The 24,377-nt window shown below is 41.9% G+C and overlaps 1 protein-coding gene across 2 annotated transcripts in view; it reads right to left on the reverse strand.

Annotated features, from left to right (window-relative positions):
- The window catches only part of LOC140132490 (fibrocystin-L-like), a 90,552-nt gene that overhangs the window by 21,116 nt on the left and 45,059 nt on the right, over positions 1-24,377 (reverse strand). For both annotated transcript variants that reach the window (XM_072151318.1, XM_072151317.1), the window contains exons 23-49: positions 23,432-23,586; positions 22,172-22,329; positions 20,947-21,091; positions 19,478-19,635; positions 18,292-18,414; positions 16,963-17,062; positions 16,732-16,851; positions 16,320-16,481; positions 14,879-15,000; positions 14,467-14,792; positions 13,671-13,813; positions 13,150-13,254; positions 12,139-12,324; positions 11,578-11,748; positions 9,846-10,060; positions 8,722-9,706; positions 7,530-7,775; positions 7,233-7,382; positions 6,687-6,864; positions 5,784-5,940; positions 4,847-5,003; positions 4,679-4,758; positions 4,436-4,565; positions 3,981-4,110; positions 3,456-3,697; positions 2,007-2,143; positions 699-1,728 (exon numbers count right to left, since the gene is read on the reverse strand). In XM_072151318.1, coding sequence (XP_072007419.1) covers positions 699-1,728; positions 2,007-2,143; positions 3,456-3,697; positions 3,981-4,110; positions 4,436-4,565; positions 4,679-4,758; positions 4,847-5,003; positions 5,784-5,940; positions 6,687-6,864; positions 7,233-7,382; positions 7,530-7,775; positions 8,722-9,706; positions 9,846-10,060; positions 11,578-11,748; positions 12,139-12,324; positions 13,150-13,254; positions 13,671-13,813; positions 14,467-14,792; positions 14,879-15,000; positions 16,320-16,481; positions 16,732-16,851; positions 16,963-17,062; positions 18,292-18,414; positions 19,478-19,635; positions 20,947-21,091; positions 22,172-22,329; positions 23,432-23,586 — 6,011 coding nt within the window. The remainder of the gene's footprint in view (positions 1-698; positions 1,729-2,006; positions 2,144-3,455; positions 3,698-3,980; positions 4,111-4,435; positions 4,566-4,678; positions 4,759-4,846; positions 5,004-5,783; positions 5,941-6,686; positions 6,865-7,232; positions 7,383-7,529; positions 7,776-8,721; positions 9,707-9,845; positions 10,061-11,577; positions 11,749-12,138; positions 12,325-13,149; positions 13,255-13,670; positions 13,814-14,466; positions 14,793-14,878; positions 15,001-16,319; positions 16,482-16,731; positions 16,852-16,962; positions 17,063-18,291; positions 18,415-19,477; positions 19,636-20,946; positions 21,092-22,171; positions 22,330-23,431; positions 23,587-24,377) is intronic.

The raw sequence follows: 24,377 nt of genomic DNA on the forward strand, positions 1-24,377 counted from the left end.
GAGCAAGGAGAATAACTGAAAGGAGTGCTCAGAAAGATTTCACAACTATCTGATTTGTTTAGGGATGGCCAGACCCTGCTATTGTTCAGTTTTGGGTAGGAATGTTAGATAGCAGTGGATTATCTATAGCAGCCACAGGACTTGGAACAATCCCTATAAAGTAGGTGAAATATATAAGATACAAAGGAAAGCCACCAATGGCATCACAATTGTGTATGGGGCATGTCAAATCATCTGACAGCAAATATTGAGGACATGGGTAGTTTGGGCATATTGGAGTATAACAATTAGAGATAAGCAAATTCCAACTTTAGGTTTGGCACCCTCCATTCTGCAGCTTCGCGTAACCTGTACATGTTGATTGATAGGCTACAGAACAGCCAATCAGGAAGCTTTATGCCCCAAGCAACTAGAATGGCTGTGTTTGGCCAGGTGGACAATTATTGGCATATCTGCCATCTAAGCATGGGTCACCACTGGACCAATCTCAAGCCATGTCAAACTGGTAACCTCTATATTAATGACATCTCACTACTAAGGTCATTGATGTGGCACTGGTGTGGAGGTTATTTCTGAGGTCAGTGATTGATTCGGGGGTAAACTCCCCAAAGACAGCAATTTTCTCCATGACAGAAGTCTGCTGCAACATCAGTTCCCAGAGAAACTACAGGCAACCCCTTGAAGATTCATGTACTCACCTGTTAGAGTCCCATCTGTATCAATCAGAACAACTTCGTGCTCCCATCGAAATCCTGCCTTATTGGGTGAATTGAAAAACTGTATTCCATCAAATTTCGCACTCCAGCCTCCACATCTGTCAGAACACACTCCTTGAATACTTGTTACAGTGATTGCTGCACAGTTTGGTCGGTCAAAGTTCATAAACTTTAAAGATGAAACCGTGAGTCCTTCATCAAACGGGAGGGTGATGCCTCTAGCAGTGCAGTAATTAGGACCGAGTCCAAGCTCATCCAGATGTCCCACAATTATGGAATTTTTGAGGACGGCCCCATTGGTCTCTCCCCATCCACCAACATAAGCTGAAACTACTCTCTTAGTTTCTATGCCGGAGTCCTCGTTATTGACCATGGTGAAGTTGTGGAACTGGAGAGCGCCACCATTGACCCATTCTGCTCCTTTCTGACAATTCCATGTGGTCAAAGATTTAAAGACAGCTGGGGATGGTGAAGAAGATGTGCAAGACCCATCTACCATTGGGAAGTAATTTTGAAATATCCAAATGCCGAACCATCCCTGAGAGTGAACAGTGTTATTGTAGAATTCTCCAAGTGGCACAAACTTCTGGCAAATGTTAGGATCATAGGAAGGTCCATCTGGGTTATCATGCATCCTGTACCAAAAGCCAAAGTGTGTCCCACCAGCAGCGGCATTGTGTCTGATTGTGTTATTTGGATTGGTGACCCAAAATCCTGCTGGGGTCACATCATCATTGAGCAAGCTGGTACTTTGCTGGACAAACACGGCCAGGTTGTACTGCAATATGTTTCCATGCTCAATGCCGTCTTCAATGAAGAACGCTCCACCCATGATATCATAGATGACGTTATGTTCCACAAGTAGATGGTGAGTGTTGTGGATGGTCACTGCTCTATTATAGGTCTGATGGATTCCACAACCTCGTACATACGACTTATACTGGACGTCACCCATTAAATGCCAGTGTATTGGATACCGGCCTAACCTGAAAGCTTGTCCTGCATGGAAAACCTACAAAACAAAATTTTCGTTTTTTGTTATTATTTGGCATAACATTGTTAACACTTAACATTTAACACTTAACTTACTAGAAAATCATGATATATTCGATATCACCATAACTACTGCCCTTAAATCAAGATTTTAAAAAAGCTTATTCGGCTGTTCTTATACGATGAAGTAAAATTATTGCTGCTTTGCTATACTGATGTAGATGAGGAATAGAAGAAATAGCATCACTGTTGGGTAATGTGGAATATTAGCCACCATTATAAGCTTTATCCACGTACCTCCACATATTCTATTCTTCCAATGGAGAGTAGTTGACCAGGTGTTGGAGCATGGAACATTATACATCCTCCAAACTGATCACTTCCGATTGATTCACCAAATCGTCCCTGGAAACAAGTCTGAGTGGCAAATTCACCTAAAAAGAGAACAAGATGGATTTGGAAAGAGTTAACAAATAATAACAATCAGTAATTTATTTAGTTCTTGGATCGTTCAGTATAAAACGCTGCAGAACTTAAAGAGGAACTTTCGCACCTCCACCAACTCCAAGTCCTTCCATCTTTTATTAGATGTTGCTCCAATGATTCTGGCACAGTTGGATTTCCTTCTCTAATCACTACCTTTCCCAAGCTTGGTATTTGGTGAACAGTACGTTCTTTAATATCAGGAGGGTGGTGTCAGGCTGCAACCTTCAACCCATGACCTCCCACCTGACAGTAGCGTGGTTATAATGAAGATTAAGGGTCCTCTTTTAGGTTATGATAAGTGATGAGTAGAGATGAGCAGACTAGATAATCAGATCCAAGTTTGGCTTTCGGGTGCACCTGCCTGAGTTGGACATATTGCCAGATTGAACAGCCAATTCAGCAAATTGACGCTGTTCAGATGCCAAACCGGAAATATATGCGCATTGGGCGGGTGACCCCCAACCATTGCCGAAACCCTAGTGTTAATTCTTTAAGTGCCTTTTCCAAAGGATTGTCACTCACTGATGATGCAATGGGCAACACTGATCGCCGGTGTTAAAAGGCAGGGGCTCGGGTTTAGGTTCGGAACCGGAACTTGAATGTGTCTGCTCATCCAAAGTTTTCAAAACTAGTGAGACCAAACATTCATACTTTAAGTGTATGAGGGGAGAAACAGCAGGGATCTTGAATTCAAGCAGCTGATCATATGTATCCAGAGAAACGAAGCTCCTGCCAGGGCCTATCGCTACATGTTCATCTGTAAATTTGTGCCTCTTTTTTTGGAGAGGGGGATGGGTTTGTTTGATTTTTAGAAGGTTTTAAATCTATCAGTCTGTAGTTTTTTGCAACTTTTTGCAAACGTTTTTTGAGCAGCTCATTCTAATATTATGGTATTCCACCCCCAGCAACTTTTGCAATTTCTGACTTTTTGCTAATTTTGGAAAAATGGCCAAGAAAGACCTTTATATATGTAGATATTTTAATAATTTGGTATAATTTTTGAAATAAATGGTAATCAAAGCTGGCTTTTAAAGTTTGGATTTTTTAAATGGATTCCGAATTTTGATTTTAGGTTTTTTTGTTCAACTTTTTTCAAGTCTAAAACAAAAGAAAAATTTTATTCAAGTAAAATAATCTCAACAGCATTGAGATCCAAGGAGATGACCATGGAATGGCCTTCAGGGATATGCATCATAAAGTCATAGAATAGACCACATAGGCAGCACTTGTACAGTGTAATAAAAGAAAACATGGCATTACCGGTATCAAATCCCTCGGGACAGGCCGGTATTGTGTCGCTCCATTCCATGTTGGTTGACCCTCTGACCACAATGTTTCTTGTAAGGAGACCTACTTCAGCTCTGGCCTCAAAAACAGTGTTATCAGGTAAAGTGACCGAAACGCCCAAATGTTTGTAACGTAACGGCTGCGTCAGGGTCACGTTCATTCCGTCTGCCGATACGGACTGTATAGTTCTCTTCTCATTCTCACTTTGGCTGTGTCTGTCATAGGATGATAACATTATTTGCAATTAAAAAGATGGTGTTTAAAAAATTTTCAAGGTATTTATTGAAAAAAATAAAATATTTTCACATATTTAAGTTTTTTGGATCTCCTTGGGCCTGTTTTCATCATTATATCTCAAAATAGGGTAGTAGACTATGTTATTCCATAGAAAAGTATACAGTAAAAAAATATACCACATAGTATAGGTTTTTTCTAGTGTGAGATACTTTATACCAGTGGGTATATAGTAAAAGTAGAGTGATATTGTGAGACATATACCTGTGACCTGTTGATGCAATCACTATTTCATCTCCAGCTTTCCAGGTCACAGCTTTCTGTAGGATCAGGGTTGAGCTTCCTGACTCCGCTGTCTGAGCGAGTCTTGTCCATGTTACAGGTATGGGGATGCCTAATGTATGGAACAAATTTTATACACTTCAGAAAATCCTTGCCCTTGACTTCTGAACACCAGTTTACACTATGGTATTCATGCAAATTTCTATTTTTTTTGTCTGTAGGTGTAAAGATGGCACCTTTGAGAATGGAAATCAACATAAAACAATGTGTGAAGACGCTGAACAAGCAGGGAATGCAGGGAGAAGCTTGGAAGGAAGTAACGAGATCAAAGAAAACTGGGTAAAGAAAGCAAATGTGGATGAGATGTGACTACAGAGGGAATAGTTTCGAAAAGGGAATTAGTTACCCTGTTAACACGTTATTTTACTTATACTTACCATGAAGATCCAGGGTCCCCTGTCTCACAGCCAATGTCTTTGCCCCATATAATGGCAGCTCTGGAGAACGTAAATGTCCATGTAGGGTGATTATGGCTTTGTGTTGGAATGGAGCTTGTTCAGTTCCAATCTAGACACAGATGTACAATGATAACATGTGGAAATACAGCAGATGACTTTAGTCCAATAATCCAAGCAAATGGGTTCTTTTGAGATACTTGTTTCTATCTCAAAGTAAAGTACCTGAAGAGTTCCTCCATCTGTAATGAGGATGTTCTCAGACTGCAGCTCTATATCTGCTTCATCAAAGATCAGGGTTCCTCCTGTGATAAAGATATAAAAAAAGTTATATTTATTCATTTGCAATTTCATATAAATATATCTTATCGTTACAGTAGAAAAAGAACAGACCTTGGATCAGCAACATCTTCAGCACTGGTGTACTCTGGTCCAACAAGATGGTTTGGCCTTTTGTGATGACCGCCAATGACCCCTCGTCCGGTGGAGATTCTCCTCCCCAGGTGTATTTAGAAGACCAGACATCGATGTAGAAGAAGTCAGCATTGTCCTAATATAAGTATGAAAAATACAATATTAAAACAAATTCAGACTTAAAGAGCTTCTCTATCTACAGGATCGGGCCTAACTTACTGATCAGAGATAGAACCCCCATGTATCACGTATCACCCCTGTTGTACCCAAGATGACCGGACCAGCCAGTTGCGCATGTGCCACGTGCGCCATTCATCTTTATGAAGATCAGGAGTGGAGTGCGGAGCTCAACTATCTCCATGAGCACCATAGAAATTTAAGGAGCAGTTGGCACAAATGCAAATACCTGCTCTGGGAATCTCAGGTGCAACAGGGGAACAACGCACCCCTGCTCTCATGATCGTAAAACTGAATAGAAATTTCACATATTGGGGCTTATTTGCTAGGGGTCCCATGGATCGCACTTTCGTCTGTTTTTAGAAAATTTCAGGAATTGTGCCGCTGTGACAGCTATTTAGAAGGGGATTGTGTGGCATGCGATCGGATTTTGGCACAATTGTGCCGACTTTCAGGCAACAGAAATCGGGGGCGGGCCGTCGGATGATCCGATGGATTCGGACGGAGCGCGGGATTTAACTTTAAAATTGTGTCACAAGACAAACACTTACATGCACCAGGAAGAAGATGATGAACTCTGTCGGACCTGAGCGGGGAAGCGACACATGCAGGATATCAGGCGCACAATCTTTGTGAATCGCGGCAGAGGGCATTATCGTCGCACAACGCACAGCGGGGATCACGCTGGACCAGGTAAGTAAATGTGCCCCAATATTTTCAATGTTATCTTATTTCTTACCATCTTAGCATTGCCTTGGCCTTCAATGTACACTGTGACTTTGGCTCTTTGGGAAGGAGAATGGGCGCTGGTTATACACACTATTTGAGTGCTACTGGATGACTGGACGGCACATACGGACTGAGCGATGGTGACGGTGATGGCTGAGGTGTTAGAGCTGCAAATGAAAAAAAAGTAATTTATTGAAAATAATATACCACATAGTATATGTTTTTTATTGCGGTTATAAATTTATGTCCATGAAGTCAAAGAATTACAACATGAGTTAAATGACTTTATAGCCACGTACTTTAGAGGGCTCCATCTCTATGAGCTATATATTATGACTATCCCTTAAATTCCAGTCCCTAATGGTAACTTATAGCTCATGCTGATTATATCCGTATGACCCGCTCCCATGTTCTGAAACTGTAGCTGGTATCCGGCTAGGAAGCACCATAACCTATAACTCCCCAATGAAGTTACCGTATGTCCAAGCCTCATCTGTGATGCCTCGGGGGACCTTCCAGATAGTCTGGCCCAGGTGTCCAATTTTTCACTCCTAAATCTTTGAAGCCAGACTATCTGTAGCTAGCCAGCAAATAAGATAATACTAGGGAGGGAGGTTGCCCTGTTTGTGATGAGGGTATTACTGCTCATAAACTGCTGACTTGGGATCTCTCTCCTATATTCTCCGCAACTTGTATCTGTTGGACGAAACTCCCTTGTATACATACATTTCTGGTTCAGAGCATTTGTTCCAAGCACAGAAAGTGAAATAGGCCACTGCCTGGGGCCTCTAGTGTTGACTATGTTCCCCATGTTTAAATTGAATATACCGATTCCTCATAGTTGATGACACCAAAATCGATTGGTTCTGCCAACATTTATGTGGCCAACTTCACCTTCATCTAAGGCATCTACCTGAACTGGGATCCAGTGATTGTGAGCCTGGTTCCCCCCGCTGTGCCGCCTCTCTTGGGGGTGACATCCGATATGGTAGGAGTTAAATCGGAAGAGTAGGTAAAGGCATTATTGATCTGCACAGAGTTGTCTCCATTCACCACAGTGACGTTACAACTTTGAGAAGAGATGTTAGTATCTGATGGAAGACATGAAGAAAATGCTGTAAGTTATAAATGGTTTAGAAGAGAAAAAATATTTAAATTGCATTGAATAATGAACAATGAAGTTTTTCCTAAAATAAGTTATATGCATATTTTGCATTCTTTTATACTCTTGTATACCCCTTTATAGAACAGTATTAAATACACATTTCCTTAAGCTCCTCCCTCCTGGTGAAGTCAGCAACGGTTGGACTTGTAAATGGGGGACCACCTTGAAAATACATGTACATAATTCACTGCCTCTCCTATCCTTCATGAGTTAAGTATATCTGGAGTACATGATTACATTAGTTTACATTTAATATGCCTTTGTTAAAAATTATTATCACAGTAGGCTACTTACCGTTTCTCAGGGGAACTGCACAGTACAGAAAACTTGGACTTGATCTCTCCAGATCCACTACACATTCAGAGTTGCACACAGATACCTTGGACATCTGACTATTAAAGCCAGAGCCAGAGATTGTGAGAATCAACCCACCACCAAAACTGCCTGCAGGGGATCAAATGAAGATCAATGGGTTAGCACTTACTGTAAAAAAACACTACAGGACATTCTAGGACAGTGGGTGACATTCCCAGTAGAAGACATCATGGTGGCCATAGTGGTCTTTACCGACTTTACCAGAATTAGACTCACCTTGATTCGGGGAGACACCGGTCATACTGAGCTCGTAGGTGAATCTTACATTGGATCTTGCAAATCCCTTCTCATTTTTGAAGGAAACAGGGAATGTTCCTCCCCAGTAATCTCCTACTGTACAGTTCAGCTCAGTATCAGACACTGCTACGATGGAGCATGTGGCATTGCCTATAGTCACTGTAGTTTTTGAAGCATCCGCACCAAAACCAGAACCGGACACTGTGATATTGGTTCCCGATGGTCCTAAGAAATAACATAAAGAGCAAGATGTTCATCTGAAAAGAAAATCCATGAATTTAATGTAGGACTCATTTGTGTCCAGATTTCCAATTTTGCAGATTTCCAAATATATAGTTTCTCTATGGAGATTTTTTACGGACATTTTTGGCAAATGTATTCAACTATGCAGTGTTTTATAAAAATGTGTTGCATCTCTATATATGGCAACTTTATTTCAAGATGCTACTTTGTTTTCTACACCCTTTACTCACAATTTTTGGTTATTTTTTTCAAAATTGACATTTGTTAGATTTGTTGTTACTTTTGTGACTTCTTGAATTTTTGTGTGCGGGGTTTTATACATTTCCCCATAGTTACTGAAAAAAAAGAATGAAACTGAACAAAGTATTCATTTGTAGAATATCACTCCAGCTCCAACAACTCCAGGCTATATTGAGATAAACGTCTCAATTTGACCCGAGCCAGCCCCTGTAGATTATGTTTTGCTTTTATATTTAACTTTAATCGGTGAATCAAATCTATGAAAACCAAAACTAATTGATATACAAGTGGTCCCCGACTTGAGGACAGCCATCTTACACACAACCCCTAGTTATGGACTTCTCTGCCCACTGTGACCTCTTGTGAAGTTTTCTGGATGCATTACTATAGTCCCAGGCTGCAATGATCAGCTGTAAGGTGTCTGTTATAAAGATTTATTGAAGATCCTTGTTCCCATGACAGTAACATTTTGTAAATTGAAAGTTATCATTGGGGCAAAAAATTTTTTTTCTGGAGTTACAATTATAAAATATACCTATTCAGACTTACATACAAATTCATCTTAAGAACAAACCTAAAGAACCTATTCTGCACCTATTCTGAACCTATTCTGACTGCCTTTATTTTAAGGAGCAATAATAGAAAGGTTGAGTGTCTTTCTTTAGAAATCTTTTGCTAAAAGTCATACCTGTGTTTGGATATACTGATGTTACTGCTGGGGTATCGGCCTCGGAGTAGGAGAAGCTGAGTGATGGATAAGAAGCAGATGGTACACGGATGATCACAGTAGTAATTCGGGCAGTGGTGCTGGAGGGAGTAATGCACTGGAGACTACCAGGAGTAACCGCAGTTATTGGACACGGGGCACCACCAACTTGCACTGTCGTGTTGGTAGGATGAAATCCATTCCCTTGTACAAGTAGAAGAGTTCCACCTAAAACACTTCCAGAAGGTGTCACTAGAGTGGCCTCAGCAGGACTGGTCATGGTGGAATAGCCCTGAGCCAAACCTTTACTAAATACAACAACCTTAACAGGATAGTTTCCGGCAGGAACAGGGTCTATTCTGCATGTTATGTATGTGTCGTTGACGGCTAACACATCTAATATCTTGTCACCGGCATAAACAGCTACATCATCCGCATCCATCCCAAAGCCAAGGCCATTGATGTAGAATGTGGTGGACGTGTTTCCAACTTGAGCTGGGGAAATACTAGATACTTGTGGTACTAAATCGCTTGAATAGGTGAAGGTGCAGGATCCATTGCACTGAGCAGGGATTCCCCTCACTGTTACCCCAACATTAAGACTGTGGGAATAACTAGATAGCGTATCACATACAACAGATGTGTAATTCACTGATACAATGTTACATCCTATCCCGGTCACCACAATGCTGTTATTTATGTTCAGGAACCCGGATCCATGTATGGTGACTCTGGTAGACCCTGTAATGGACCCATTGACTGGTGAGATGTTGTCTATGTGGGGTATTAAAGCAAATCTTCTGTCCATCTCATTCCTTAATGAGTTAATGGCATTGCCCAGGTTGTTTACAGTCAGTGACACCATTTCTGCAACCCCAATATCCATTGAGCCCTGGGGATCCACATTACAAGTGATTGTATTCTCATCAGCAGATGACACAATACAAGGATAGTTGCCAATCGAAACCTGAGATAAAAAGACATAGGAACAGAGGTTTTTGGAATCAGAACCAAAATTTAACACTTTGGAGAAAACATCATGAATGGTCACAAATTAGGCAACTTTATGGTAAGATTGTTCAAGGACGATTAATAAAACTGAATACCTGGTTGGCACAAGTGATGTTACTGAAGCCGCTTCCAGTGATGGTTATTGAATCGTGGATTGTTCCAGAATTTGGGGTAATGTTTTTAATAATAGGAGAGTAACAGGCTGAGAACCCAAACCACAAAGACGTGTTACTGGCAGCGAGGGACAAAAGCTGAGGGCACTCTGGATCGGGCGTGATGCAGGCACTGGCTGGTGTGGACGCAGGCAAAGCTGAGGAAACATCATGAACAAACATTTATGAGAACAAACTTACTCCTTAATTTAGTTCTCAATGGCCTTGTAGTTCTAGTGCCAATATTGGGCCAAGTCGCCTTGTTCTGACTCAAAAGTGATAGGATTTATGTGACACCTGCCAAAAGTGCGAGTTCAGATCCCCCCATTTTAACCATTAAATAGTTGTTATGTACGCTTTAGTACTTTACGATGGAGAATAATGACCATCGGCGTACAATGATGATCAGGATAACAGAAATAAAGTGACTCTCCTTTGAGGTGCTGCTCCACATGACTGCCGTCAAGTATCATCCTAACCTCTAGTGACAGAAAGTCTTGTTTTACCCCTTTAACTTATTACTTAGGAGGAGACGAATGAGGCATAGGCTCCCTATAAAGACTGGCTGCCATTTTGGAACTAATACCATTTTTTTTATTTTAAAATCATTCCAAAGGGTTCTCTAGAGTAAGGCTACATTCACACTGACGTATGGAGGACGTATATACGGCCGATATACGTCCTCCATAGACGTCAATGGGCCCACGGCGCCCTACGGAAGCGGTACGGTGCAGCACACGTGCGGCACCGTACCGCTCCGTACCCGGAAAAAGATAGGACCTGTCCTATCTTTCTCCGTAGTACGGCGCCGTGCGCCATTAATTCCTATGTAGAGGGGCGGGGGTGAGCTGCGCTCACCTCCTCCTCCTCTCCCCGTACACTGCCGTTGCCCGCTACGGTACGGTACGGGCGGGCAACGGCAGTGTGAATATAGCCTAAGAGCTCTCCTTACGCCTTGTAGGGGTGTAGAGACTTAGAGCCATTGACGCTCCACTGAGGGATTCAGAATAGTATAAAAATATGTTTTCCAAGATGGGATATGGAATACATTGCCTCTTTTGGCTACCTTTGGAAAACCCCTTTTTGATCAAGTATGAGTTTTAAGAAGCCTAATAACATGATATTGGATTAAAGCCAAACTAGTATATTTATTCCAGCAGGAACAGATTTCCAACTGTAGACAGAGCTGCTTCAATGGCTTTGCATCTCATCAGTACAGTGTACGGAACTGGTTTGGCTGAGTGAGAGGCTTTTAACTAGGGTTGGGAAGTAAGAGCTCTCCTGATGGAGACTTTGACAATTAAAGGGGTTGTCCGAGGGCATTAAAAAACCCATTTACTTTCCTCTGTGGTCACCTCCCAACCTCCAACGCTGTGGTCACCACTCTTCTGGCCACGCTCCCAATGCTTTAAAATGCGGGACGGTTGGGAATGTTAACATGGGGCACAGACCCCAGATAGAGAGAGCAGCGCAGAGCGCCAATGGGGCGCTGGGAGGAAAGTGAATGTTTGCCACCAATGGGTTTTTTATGCTCTCGGCCAACCCTTTAAGGCCACTTTGCAGGTGTGTGGCAACAGCCATTGACACTCCACTAGAGGATTGTGGGAAACATGCCAATATTGGAAAATTTTGGCTCTTTTGGCTACCTTATAGATAGTAAAGTATGTTCAATTACCAGCCGCATAGATGGCTTCATGTCCTCCCACGTACACACGCACTTGGCTGTTCTGGTCACTGATGGCGATCACATTGACCACTCCTTGCATCACTATGGACTGTCCATTTATAACATATCCGCTGCTGTAGTAATACACCCCCGGAGATGTGAACTGATAGGAAAAGGAACCTGTCAGGAAGAAAACAACAATGTTATCAATAACCATACCAGGGGCATAACTAGGAGAGGCAGTGTCTCGTAGCAGACTTCTGAATGGGCCCCCCTAAAATATTATACATATTACACTCATATATAAACTCACATTTATATACCTATATACATAAATATACATTTCTTCACCCACACACACGTACAGAGCATATACACATCACATATACACACATGCAGTGCCATTTACAGACATACAGCATATAAACACAAATACATTGTATACACCATATACACACACATGTACAGAATATATGTATATATATATCGCACATATACAGATCCACCATATACATTGACCACCATCCTAACATTCAGTAACCTAATGTGTAAAAATAAGTAGCTACATACCTGAGGGGGTACGATCCCCGCTGTTAAAGGAGACTCCATCATAGGTGAAGTTGCCAGGATCCGACACTGAGAATACTCTGTATCCAATACCCAGGATGAACTGCTGAGAGCTCCATTGCCAAACTACAGTATCTCCAGGAGATATCACCAGGCTGGATGGAGACCAGGCGTAACCTGCGCCATACACTGCATAAAAATATACTTATTAGTCAATGTATAAACAATGTATAATGATAATTTGACAGCATCCTCAATGTTCATACACATTGTAGAGAAAGTCAAGCAGAATATCAACCACGGCATGATGTTTAGTGGCGCTACACCAGTGCCAAGAAAAGCGTGTAACTCTTCTTGTAGAAATTAGGAAGACTGACCATGTGACTATGGAGACATACATGAAACTCTTACATATGTTCTGAAAGGTACCATGGGTTTGACCCATTGCATGGCCAATCACAATACTTTAAAGGGCTTGTATGAAGTATCATTCTGGGTTGGCGGGGGTCCCATCATCATCCCGAGAAATGACCCAACCAATCAATGTCTTCAGTAATACTTGGTACAATAATAATAACAATTCCTTTATTTATATAGCACAAACAGAGCTTGTCAAATTGGTCCCTGTCCCCATGGGGCTCACAATCTAATCACCCTACCAGTATGTGTTGGAGTGTGGGAGGAAACTGGAGGACCCAGAGGAAACCCATGCAAACACGAAGAGAACAGATAAACTCTTTGCAGATGTTGACCTGGATGGGACTTCAACCCAGGACCCCAGAGGTGCAGGGCTGTAGTGCTAACCACTGAGCCACCTGTACAACCCCTATAAGCCTGGAGGTTTTCCAATTTTCCAAAATGATGCAGCTTATAAAAAAAGCTGTATGTAACATGGAATAAAAGTGGCACTGCTTAATTTAAAAGTGATTCAAGGTAAGTTTCAACGTGCCAAGTCGTTGTTACAGTAGCCTTTATACACATGGTGGGAATGTTTTGCCTGAAGTCTGTACTCACCTGAATGTCTTCCTCCATTGGTTACTGTATATACCGTACCGGGTCTCTGTATCACACAGATCAACTCGTTGGCTGAAGTGTCAGAGACGTTACATGGGAGGGAACCTAGAACATAATATATATATTAATATGAAATTTAATATAGAAAATATGAAACATACAACAGCAATATCACATAGGAATCAATGTTGCTGAGCTGGAGAAGTAGGAAGTTTAACAATCTGGATGTGCTGAGTGACAACTTCTGTCTGTTACGGAAGGTCATGTGATCTCTAACTGTCCATGAACGATCACCCTGCCAGGACCATAATGCTATCTAAGGTCCTAGAAAGTACTGGCTGATGAGATAAAAGACAGGAGGCTTAACTTCCCATATCAAGAAAGCGGAGCAGAACTATTTATAGATGTATATTGGTAAATTACCGAATAACCTGCCCCCCTCACACTTACATACACATTACAAAAACATTTGGTAAAGTGGCCAACCCCTTTAAAAAACTGATGCATATACTCTTCTGTACCTATTTGTACTTGGGTTTCATTTGGGTTAAGACTAAACCCGGATCCTGTCAGTGTGACCCGAGAACCTCCATACAGGGATCCATATTGTGGGAAGATACTGTTCACTTCCAGGGTATATTCAACTGAAGTTTCATTGTCTGAGCTGCAATAAAACACAGAGAAAATGTAATATATCCACTGATTACTGTGTATGTATGACTGCCAGATGAAATCTCAAGATGTGAATGAAAAGAAATGAGCTGCAGTACTAAAGATAGTCTGAGGTGGCGCTGTTTCTGCTGCTTCAATACTGATGGAATGAGCAATGGGCAACAATGTCCACAGAGATAGGCTACATGCATTATGGGGCTGCAAATGGACCATAGTGTGTTCTTGTGTTACGTGTGTCCACTGCACACACCAATTACAGCAATAAAAACTTACCGAGCCACTAAGTCCATAAGCTCTGAAAATACTGCATAGAATAAGATACCATTCCTATTAACAAAACCAAAGTCTGTTATCCAGAGGCTACCGCAAGCCAGGATGGATCCAGATTGAATCTGCAGTCTAATGTGTCAGGTTGCAGGTTCAAAATTACAAGCAGAAGAGACTGCCAAAGACAAGTAAAGAAGCTGAAGCCAGAACAAGAAGGGAATGGATAAACAGGGGAATCATTAGGAGACTGTTCACACAGCTAAATCAGGAGACGATAACTAATTGTACAAGCCAGAGTCAGTACATGAAAAAGTCTTTGCAATCACTTGTGACTATGGGCCTGCAAACCTGACAGCAGATAAAAAATATAAGTAATACCTGCTTATTGCAAATCCCCAGTTTCTGACATGAACCAGGACGTTGTATGTCCCAGGAGGAAGTGCCGGCAGAAGACACGTTATTCTGGTGGGTGTCCACTCCAGAAGCGGGCACAGGGTGTTCCCAATATACACAGCATTGTCCGCTGACTGATCTTGGAAGTTAGAGCCTGAAATGGTCAGGTTTGTGTTCCCCAGAACACTGCTGGTACTAGGGCTGATTCCAGTGATGGTCGGTGCCGAGTAAGAAGTGAAGTTGAAGGCGTTTTGTAAAGTCGCATTAAGTCCATTTGTGAAAACAGTAACATCAGCCAAACCTTCTAGTCCCTGAAACATTAGATTATTTATGTCATATGGTCACATTGTAGATAACAGGGAACATCAAAACTATTGGGACTGAAAAACAGACTTACTGCGGAAGTGCGGCATGTGATCACAGTCAGATTAGAGGAGACCACAGCGCATCCTCTGCTGCCAACTTCTACCACTGAGCTATCACCAAATCCAGAGCCAGAAATTGTTACTAATGTTCCTCCTATAAGGAAAGGAGATTTTCTGTGTCAATGCAGATAAGTACCATGTTTACCAATTTTTACATAGATCACATCTCGCGTGTATGTAGTAGATTCTCCAACTCTGCTCACTAACACTAAGCAAACCGCAGGATCGGCTCCAGATTTCAGTAGGCCACTGGACGACAGAGCCTCAGTGAGCCCCTTTGCAGTGGGGCAGCATTAAAAATTCTGAAGCTAAAATATTCCCTAGTTTAGCATCCCAAACAGCACCGTCATGATTATTTTATATAAAGTCCCCTTCACCCCCTATGGATTCAGTATGTAGCCCCCCCCCCAGCAGCTTTGGGCCCTGACACTTGCCCAGGTACGCCTTGTGCTGGCACCAGCCCTGCCAAAGATGATAGGCCTTTTTTTAATATAAAAAAGTAAATTTTAGAGGATGAGAGGGCAACAATTTCCAGGACAATTAAAGCAACATCAGTTCAGGCTGAATAGACTCCAACCCAAATCGAATTGGACCCGACCCTGCAAAATCTGGCAAAGCTTAAACGTAGCGAAACTTGAATGATTTGATGATATTTAGATATCAACCATTAATAACAAAGACTGTAAAGCACAAATAGTCAGTTCACGTCCCTACTACTGTTCCCTCTGAGCACTCTGTACCACAATAGGATATCATTAGTATCATTATCATCAGTATCATTATGTTCCTGTACGGTCCCTATGAAGCCTTACGGGAGCTTATTAAGACTCAGTGTAACCTGGAGGTAGTGCCACCTGATTGCATGACACACATTACAGTAGATGTCTTCACACCACATAGTCTCATAGCTCGACAGCTACATAGCGCTAGATAATCTTGGGGTATCTGGCCCTTGATACCCCATGTTAATTCAGACTATCCTTATAGAGCAGTAATGGCAAACCTATGGCATCGTTGGCAGAGGTGGCACTCAGAGACCTCTTTGTTGGTACCCAGCCCATTACCCCAGCACAGAGTTCACTGGACAGGACTCAAAGAGTCTTCCGGTAAAGACAGGACCAGATTATCTTTGAAGGTCCTCCTGCTCGCCTCAAGATTCTTCCTGTACAGAAGGACCCTGGAGAGAACCTACAAGGATATGCCAAGTTTGCCCTTCTTCCTGCAACTGTATTGGTTTCCTCAGGAGGCCGATACGATTAAAAGTTATGGAAATACAGGGTGCAATAAGTTACTGCTTAAATTGCTGGCACTTTGTGATAAATAAGTGGGTTTTGGTTGTAGTTTGGTCAACCGGTTCGTCATCACTGTTATAGAGTAAATGAAGACTAAAGAGTAAAGCATCTGCTTCAATACCTGCAGTACTTCCAGATGATGGAGTGACTGAGGAGACGCTGATCTGATGAGTAAAAGTCAAGTTCCCTCCAGATGATCCTGCAAACCCGAGTTCTGCAATGTAGACACTGATGGGGAATGTGCCGGCGCTGGCTTTCTGGACCTGACATCGGATCTCATTGACTAGAAGTAAAAAAAACACAGAGAAATCATATGACGGGTGGAGATCAGTTTTCCAAACCTTTGCTGGAGTAGGGGCAACTCTTCTTCTCCTTCAATGCCTCTGTCTCACACATTTCATATGTATCTTCTACTATAGGGAAACATAGTAATATATTCCCAGACCATAAGGCTTGGAGCTATTCTTCACTCAAGAGAGAGCCCTTAGTTGGGATCTCCATCTCTGAAATATATAATGTAGAGATTGACTTACCAGTGAGGGCAAGAATGACACAACTGAGGTTTCCGATGGTCACGTAGGTTGTGTCACTGGCCGTGCTGTTAGAAAATCCAGTCCCATTTATTATCAATAACTCATCTTCTCCACTGATGTCTGGAAAAAAAATATCATTACAATTAACATATTTATAGCTAGGCCTACAGGGGAGCCGAGAAATCAAACAACAATTGTCAACATATTGTTTAAAGTGGGGACGATCTGTACCTGTATTGAGAGAATAGATAACCGGTGTCTGGTTCTGGTCCCAGGTGTAGTCACAGTTTCCAGAACACTTTGAAGGAATCCCGTTGATGTAGACTTCTACCTACAATGGACCAAGGACATAGGAAATTTAACAAAAAGAGGATTGTCATTAGTAGAACTGGGAAATGTTTCATTTTTTGGCCAAATAAATTAGTTATCTTATGGATAGGTAATAATTTCCTGAATGTTGAGGGTCCTAATGCCAGGTCCTCCACTAATCCCAAAAACAGGGTTACTCTTTTCCTGAATTAATGGAGCAGTAAGCTTCCCAATAGACGGACAGCTTATAGCTCAAATATTAGAATGTAATTCCTATATATTTTATAAAATTTATAAAGCAAATAGTTTGTATAATTAATAATAAACAGAATTATTCTTATAATAATAATAGTAATACAGTAATTAATACAGGCAGGCCTTGGGTTGTGTACAAGATAGGGTCCGGAGGTTTGTTCTTAAGTTAAATTTGTACGTAAGTCGACACTATGGGGCACATTTACTTACCCGGTCCAGTCGCGATCCAGCGGCGGGTTCTCCGACACTGATTCGGGTTCTGCCGGGATTCACTAAGGTCCGTGCGCCGATATTCACCAGGTGTTGCTGCTGCGCTGCGGTCCGCCGAAGTTCACCTGCTTTTTTCTGGTGTATGTGAGTGCTTGATCTTGCGACACAAATGGCTTTTTAAATTCCGTGGTTTTTCCGAATCCTTCGGGTTGTCCAGTGGCCACGCCCCCCGATTTCTGTCGCACAAAAGTCGCACAAAAATTGATTGTGTGCGCCACAATCCCGTGAAATACAGCGCAAAACGGAAATATTCGGGAAAAACCCGATGGATTCGCGGCTGCGGACCCTTAGTAAATGTGCCCCTATATATTTTATAATTGTAGATCCAGACCAAAAAATTTTTTGTCCCAGTGACAATTGGAGTTTCAAAATTTTGTGCTGTAATGGGACCAAGGATTATGAATAAAGCTTCATTACAGACACCTTACAGCTGATCATTACAGCCTGAGACTATAGTAACATCCAGAGAGCTTCACCAGAGGTCACAGTGGGCAGAGGGGTCCGTCTGTAACTAGAGGTTGTCTGTAACTGGGTGTGCTTAAGTAGGGGACTGGCTGTAATCTGATAATTTCATTTTTCTATTTAGTCACAGCAGTCTTGAAAATAGTCTTGAAAGTCTTGAAAATAGTAACATTAACAAAGTGCATTCACAATCCTGTTCTGACAGGGGAGAATTTACTCCTATTGCAGTACCATCTTTATATAAAGTAAGTACATTTTCCGTACCTGTGGGTTTGTATTTCTTGTTCTCACCAAATCTCCATAAAGGTGCTGACGAAACAGCCCGCCGTCTATTAATTTGGCTGCGGACACTGTCGCATTCACACCGGTCACCATGGAATCATCTACCTAGAAAGGTGCACGGCTTTTAATACATATTTTGTAAATAACGTGACTAAGTTGTGATATTCTGTGATGTATAATAAAGCAATGCCAAAACGCTAAAAACTTCCTTTTCATTGGGTGAATGTCAAAATTTTACAGCCAGATCACAGCCCCCAGAACAATCATGAGACTTCCCCTTTAGTAGGCAACATCAATAGACCTTGGCCAGGGTAGATACATATATACTCGTATATGACTACATTTTTGCCTTGGCCGAAGGAACGCCAAGCCATGACATGTTACATATGACAATCCAAATTGTGTATCCTGTAAATTTAAAGCAAAAATATTGGAAAAAATACTATGCAACAAAGTTGGCCAAACACATTAGAGACGAATCAGTAAAGTCGCCCATTTTTACAGGTTCACAATAACATCTCATGTGTTTAGAGACAAACAATTCACTTTAGTTCTCTGACAGTTAAAGAGGTTTCCGGGAATTCTGAAAACCCTATGAGGACCGGTTCCAACACCACTCTGGTTCTTCTTGTTTTTGGTTCTTCACCTGGATGTTATAGTGGTCAAGGACCCACTTAAGCCAATGAATGGCCTCCTGATGATTGGACGTCACTTCTTCTGACCATGATATCACTTGCTTCGTTTTTCCACAGGTCTGAGGAGGACACTCTTTGGCCGATGAGGGACCAAGTGACTCTCCAAAACTTTCTGGCAAGACCAAGGTCAAGAACTGGATGTAACGGAGTGGGAGCCGAAGGAAAGTTTTAGTTTTTTTGCTGCACCTGACCTAACCCCACAGGATTTTCCAGAATTCATGTCAATGCAAGGCAAGGGCCAGGAAGTCTGACGGTAGCTTTTTCTCCTCTCAATCACTATAATTTCACTGCTCCATCGAGCTGAGCATGAGAAAGACTTTTGTCTCAGAAAGAGTATTTTTGTATGAGAAAGACTTTTCTATAGTCTAAAATCTTTATATTACTTATAAAACAGATGATAGAGACATAAAATGATAGGCCAAGCTCTGACTGTTGACTCCCCTGACCCCTAGTAGCTGCTGCCACGGATATACCTGTAGCAGGGGCTGGTATCCTGCAGCAGTCAAGAACTTTATCTGCCATGTGTATCCTCTGCAGTTTCCATATCTTGAGAGGATAGAGACCTGGCCCATCTCTGGGATAGTCTCTAATGCGTATTTCAGATCAACATCGGAGACGTCCACCTTGAGATCTGCAGAAAAAACAAAAGGAAAGGGATAACTGATGACAGTTCATAGATGAAGTGATCATGAAGACAACAACCTTACATAAGACTGTATTGGGAGCCGTGATATGACCACACAAGTTGTGGGCAGATCTTGTCCCTGTAGAGGTCAAGAACACCTGGTCACAGTGCGGTGAGAACAAAGTGTCTCAACACACCATGACCTAGCCGGGGGACCGCGTCGAAAACTAGAGCAGGTCATATTCCTGTCCGTTTTGTGGTGCAGCCTTTGGGCTCTCAATGGAGATCAGAGGGGTGAGGAGTTATCACTAGAGATGAGCGAGTATACTCGTCCGAGTATACTGCTCGGTTGAGTATTAGCTCGTTACTCGGACGAGTATCTCGCCGGCTCGAGATCGAGCAGTAAATTAATAAAATAAATTGAATAAAAGTATTTTTATTGTAAAAAAAAAAATATTACACATGTTTGCAGATGTTTTACTTGTAAGAACACATTGAACTAACACTATTCTTCACATTGCAGGTGTGCGCGCGTGTCTCCCCATAGGTTCGGAGATACGCGTGCACATCTGCAAAGTGAAGAATAGAATTAAAACATTAAAAACATTAAAAACAGTGAATACAGGACCATTTAAGTGCAGAACACACTGAAATAACACTATTCTTCACATTCCAGACGTTCGTGCACATCTCCTAACTTAGCGGGAGACATGCGCGCACACCTGCAATGTGAAGAATAGTGTTATATCAATGTGTTCTTACAAGTAAAACATCTGCAAACATCTGGGATATATTTTTTTGCACTGTTCTTTTAATGTTCTGTTTTATTTTAAAAAATGCTCGGGTCTCCCATTGACTTCAATGGGGCTCGTTATTCGAGACGAGCACTCGAGCATTTTAGTGCTCGCTCATCTCTAGTTATCACCCCTCCCGTCTCCACCACAACCCTTGTGCATTGGCCCATATTGAGCTCTGGTAAAAGGAGCCATAGGGTGTGCAACTATACAGGGTGAAAGGGGAGCGGTATAAGTCCATTAGCCTGTGACAATTGACCAGCACATATCTTTTTGTTGTATAAGGGTATTACTACATAGTTCTGATTAGATTGCATTATTTAGGCATCTACTTTTAAGCACTGCCTGCCTGGCCACGGCTTCTCTTAGCAGAAGTGTATGAGGGATAATGAGCAGGGACCCAAGGGATACATAATTATTTTCAATGTACAGCTGTAGACACATAAAAAATGGATCCAACTAAGGATACAGGAATATACAGTAATTCTAATTAGGACATTTGATGACTGACAAGTAACTGTACCGTTTGTTTCTTTTCCATAAGCTGTAATGCTGAATGTTCCTCCGATGGGAGGGGATGCCGTTTGGATTCGATTTATCTGGATCGATGCATTTTGTGTCCAGGATGATGTTGTATAAATTGCTGAATCTGAGCCACTCAGAAACCCCTAAGGTAAAATAAATGTAAGTACAATTCAGTGAATATTAATATGTGTTAGTAACAGGGAGAAGACTGGGACATGGCTGATGGCTGTGTCCTATGCAGAATATGCAGAACACAACAGCAGATGTCTCTTCTGACAGATGGAAATTAAGCAAAGTACCATAATTGTCTCTTGGTGTCTAACTAAGACGTTATGTAATAGGCAGGGGTGTAACTTTAATGGGGTACAGAGGTTGCAGTCGCACCCGGGCCCCAGAGGTTTAGGGGGCCCTTATGGTGTCACTTTCCCATATGAGAAGCTTAGTACTATAAACCATACATTATAGTCGGGGGCCTGGCACAGATTTTGCACTGGGGCCCATCAGCTTCTAGTTACGCCACTGGTAATAGGGTAATATGGCTATATACTATGGATCCTAGGGACTCCAAGTAGATGCTATCCTATTCCTGACAAATTCATTTTACATTTTTCCCTTTTTGTTTTCACTTTTCACCTGCATTTCAGGAGCTGTAATCTTTTAACTTTTCCAATAACAGTTTGAGGGCTTGCTTTTTGTGGGACAGGTTGTAGCACCAGACCATTGTTTGTGCCGGTATTGCAGTTGAGCTGTATTGAGATGATAGGAGATTAGTTGCAATACCACACACTTCCTATGGTCAGGAGAGGAGCTGTTTTTGGAAGAAAGCTGCCATGTTTTTCTACATTCGGACAAACCCTTTAAGCTTTTTTTTCTGTCTGTCCACCTTGGATAAAGTTGGCCTCCCCCCCAATTGTCATCTTTTCACTACAGTTGGGTGTTGAGTCTTGTGCTACTCACTGGTTTTATCTCTCTTAATGTCCCGAGGCTGCAGCAATAAGAGATTTTGAGCACCAGTTGGGTTCAGTTTTGTCTTTAAGTAGACCCAAATCCCCCTCAACTGGATGATTTGGATTTACAATATAGCAACCCTGTATCTGACAGGGATCAGAAGGGCCATGTGAACATTCACATCTTTCCATTTCATAAATATATTACAGGAACCTGTCGTTTTTTTTTTTTTAATGGAAGGTTGTACATAAGAATCTTTCATGCTAATTACCTACCTCTGCAAATCCAGCCGCAAAAAGTGGAAAATTGTATCCACAATTATACGGCGTTACAGTGATGGTATACTGGTTGTTAGACGCGCTCACTGACTGGGTCACGCTGACATCTTGTATAAAGACTCCACTTGGTGATAAAGCCGGACTTCTTCTATCGACTGCGTGAAATAAAATTGGTATAAACTGGAGAGTTCATATATTTTATCCCTGAAAAGACCCAAACCCTGGATCTTACGTATGGGAGGCAGAAACATTTACAATAACCCAAGTTCATAGTTGCCTTGTTGGGACAACACGTCTAACCGGTTCTGGACCACCCAATGTATATTTAGGGCAGACTGTTCAAGTCCCCAATGCCTGAACCACTGTGTATTTTAGGGCATGGGAAATAGGGGGTGCCTGAATGTCAAGTTCCCCCCTGAAGAGAAGACAGGAGTGGTATTTATCTTAGTCTCTCATATACAGCGTTGGATCTGTTGAGCAGAAAACATGATCGGTACTGAGAAGCTTCTACTTACGACGTCACTGTGGAAGTTATTTATCATTAGTTTTCTCTAGTTTTTTTGGAGTAAAAATATTTCAAAATTTCACTGCCCCAAAGTCTCACAGAGCTATGTGCACCGCTTCATTAATCTGGCATAAACATAGATATACTGCTATTGCAATGTTGTGAAAAGCCAGAGTCAAGACTTGGGATTCCCAAGATCCATCATGGTAGGTTTCCTTTACAGATGCAAAGACGTTACTGCTCTATGATCTCTTTCAGGGGCGTCATTTCAGCGGTAGCAGCCACAGCGGCTGCTATGGGGCCCACAGTGTCAGGGGGCCCCGGCATAAGGCCTGACACACTAAAGAATGGAGGATTTGCACTATTATATACTGCACTTTGTACAGCATAATATGTATATAACAGAGCACATCTTCCACAGTACACAACATAAATCAGCAGCTCTGGAAGGAAATGAAAGGGGAAGGGAGGGGGCAATAGAACGACAGGACTAGGGTTCTCTCATCTCTACTTCCTGACGTGTACTTTCCCCATGCAGACAAGTCCATAAATGTTTGTGTATAAATGCGTCAGTATACAAAAATATATATATTCTGATGAGAGTAGGGGGTCCCAATCAGAAGTCTGCTATGGGGCCCAGCCTCTACTATTATGCCCCTGATCTCTTCTCCCTTGCCCCTTATCTGTACAATTGGATACATGGCATTGGGGGGGAAAAGATTCAACATAACCTTACAACTAAAGTGACTTACCGTACACATTATCCGTAGTAACAGTCTGCCCAATGTACAGGACGTCTACATAATAATCTTGGCCGGACATGAGGTAGATATAAAGCACATTGAAGTTCCTGCCTGTATACTTGGTTTTAACAAGCTGTAACAAATCTATACAGGTGTACGTCCAACTAAAAAAATAACAAATATATTATTATTCATTTTAAAGGAAATTTACTGTCAAAATCAAGCATGATATTTCATAGATCCAGGCACCGTGACTGTCGTAACCTTCTAATATTTGTTATCCTTGACCTCCTTCCTTCTAATATCAAAATTATGCTAATAAGCCAGAAGCCCCTCCACGTTGGTTGTTACATGTTACGCTACATGTCTCCCCCCTCCCTCTTCCTGATGTAGCCTCCGACAGAGGGAGAGAAGGGTTCCTGCACAGTCTAACAGCCCGGAAGCCACAGCATGGAGGACCTCTGGTAACCCCACACCCAGAGCACTACTGCCTCATTTGCATAATTTTAAAAGTTGATTTTTAAAAGGAAGGTGTCCTCATACAGTGAAACGTTGGATTACAAGTAGCTTGGTCTACAAGCGTTTTGCAAGGCAAGCTCGCATATTACGTGTAACTTGATTTACAAGCATTACGTGTCCCTCCACACCCTCTACTGTGCTGTGCCTCCCTCTCTCACCCAACACAATATTGAAGAAGTAGAAGATATAAAGGGGCTACATGTTATATTAAACACGACTAAAAATGTTTGGGTGTGCAATGATTTCCTATGGGAAAACTTGCTTTGATATATACGAGCAACTTGGATTAGGAGCCCAAATTTACTTGTTTTCCAAGATAATGCAGAACCAATCATCTGGGTTTCAATAATTTACAATGGGAAAACTTCCTTTGATATATGAGAGATTTAGATTAGAAGCCTATTCCCGGGAAGTAAGTATAAGTAATCCAAGATTC

Source organism: Engystomops pustulosus, chromosome 5, assembly GCF_040894005.1.
Source record: "Engystomops pustulosus chromosome 5, aEngPut4.maternal, whole genome shotgun sequence".
Classification (NCBI taxonomy): Eukaryota; Metazoa; Chordata; class Amphibia; order Anura; family Leptodactylidae; genus Engystomops; species Engystomops pustulosus.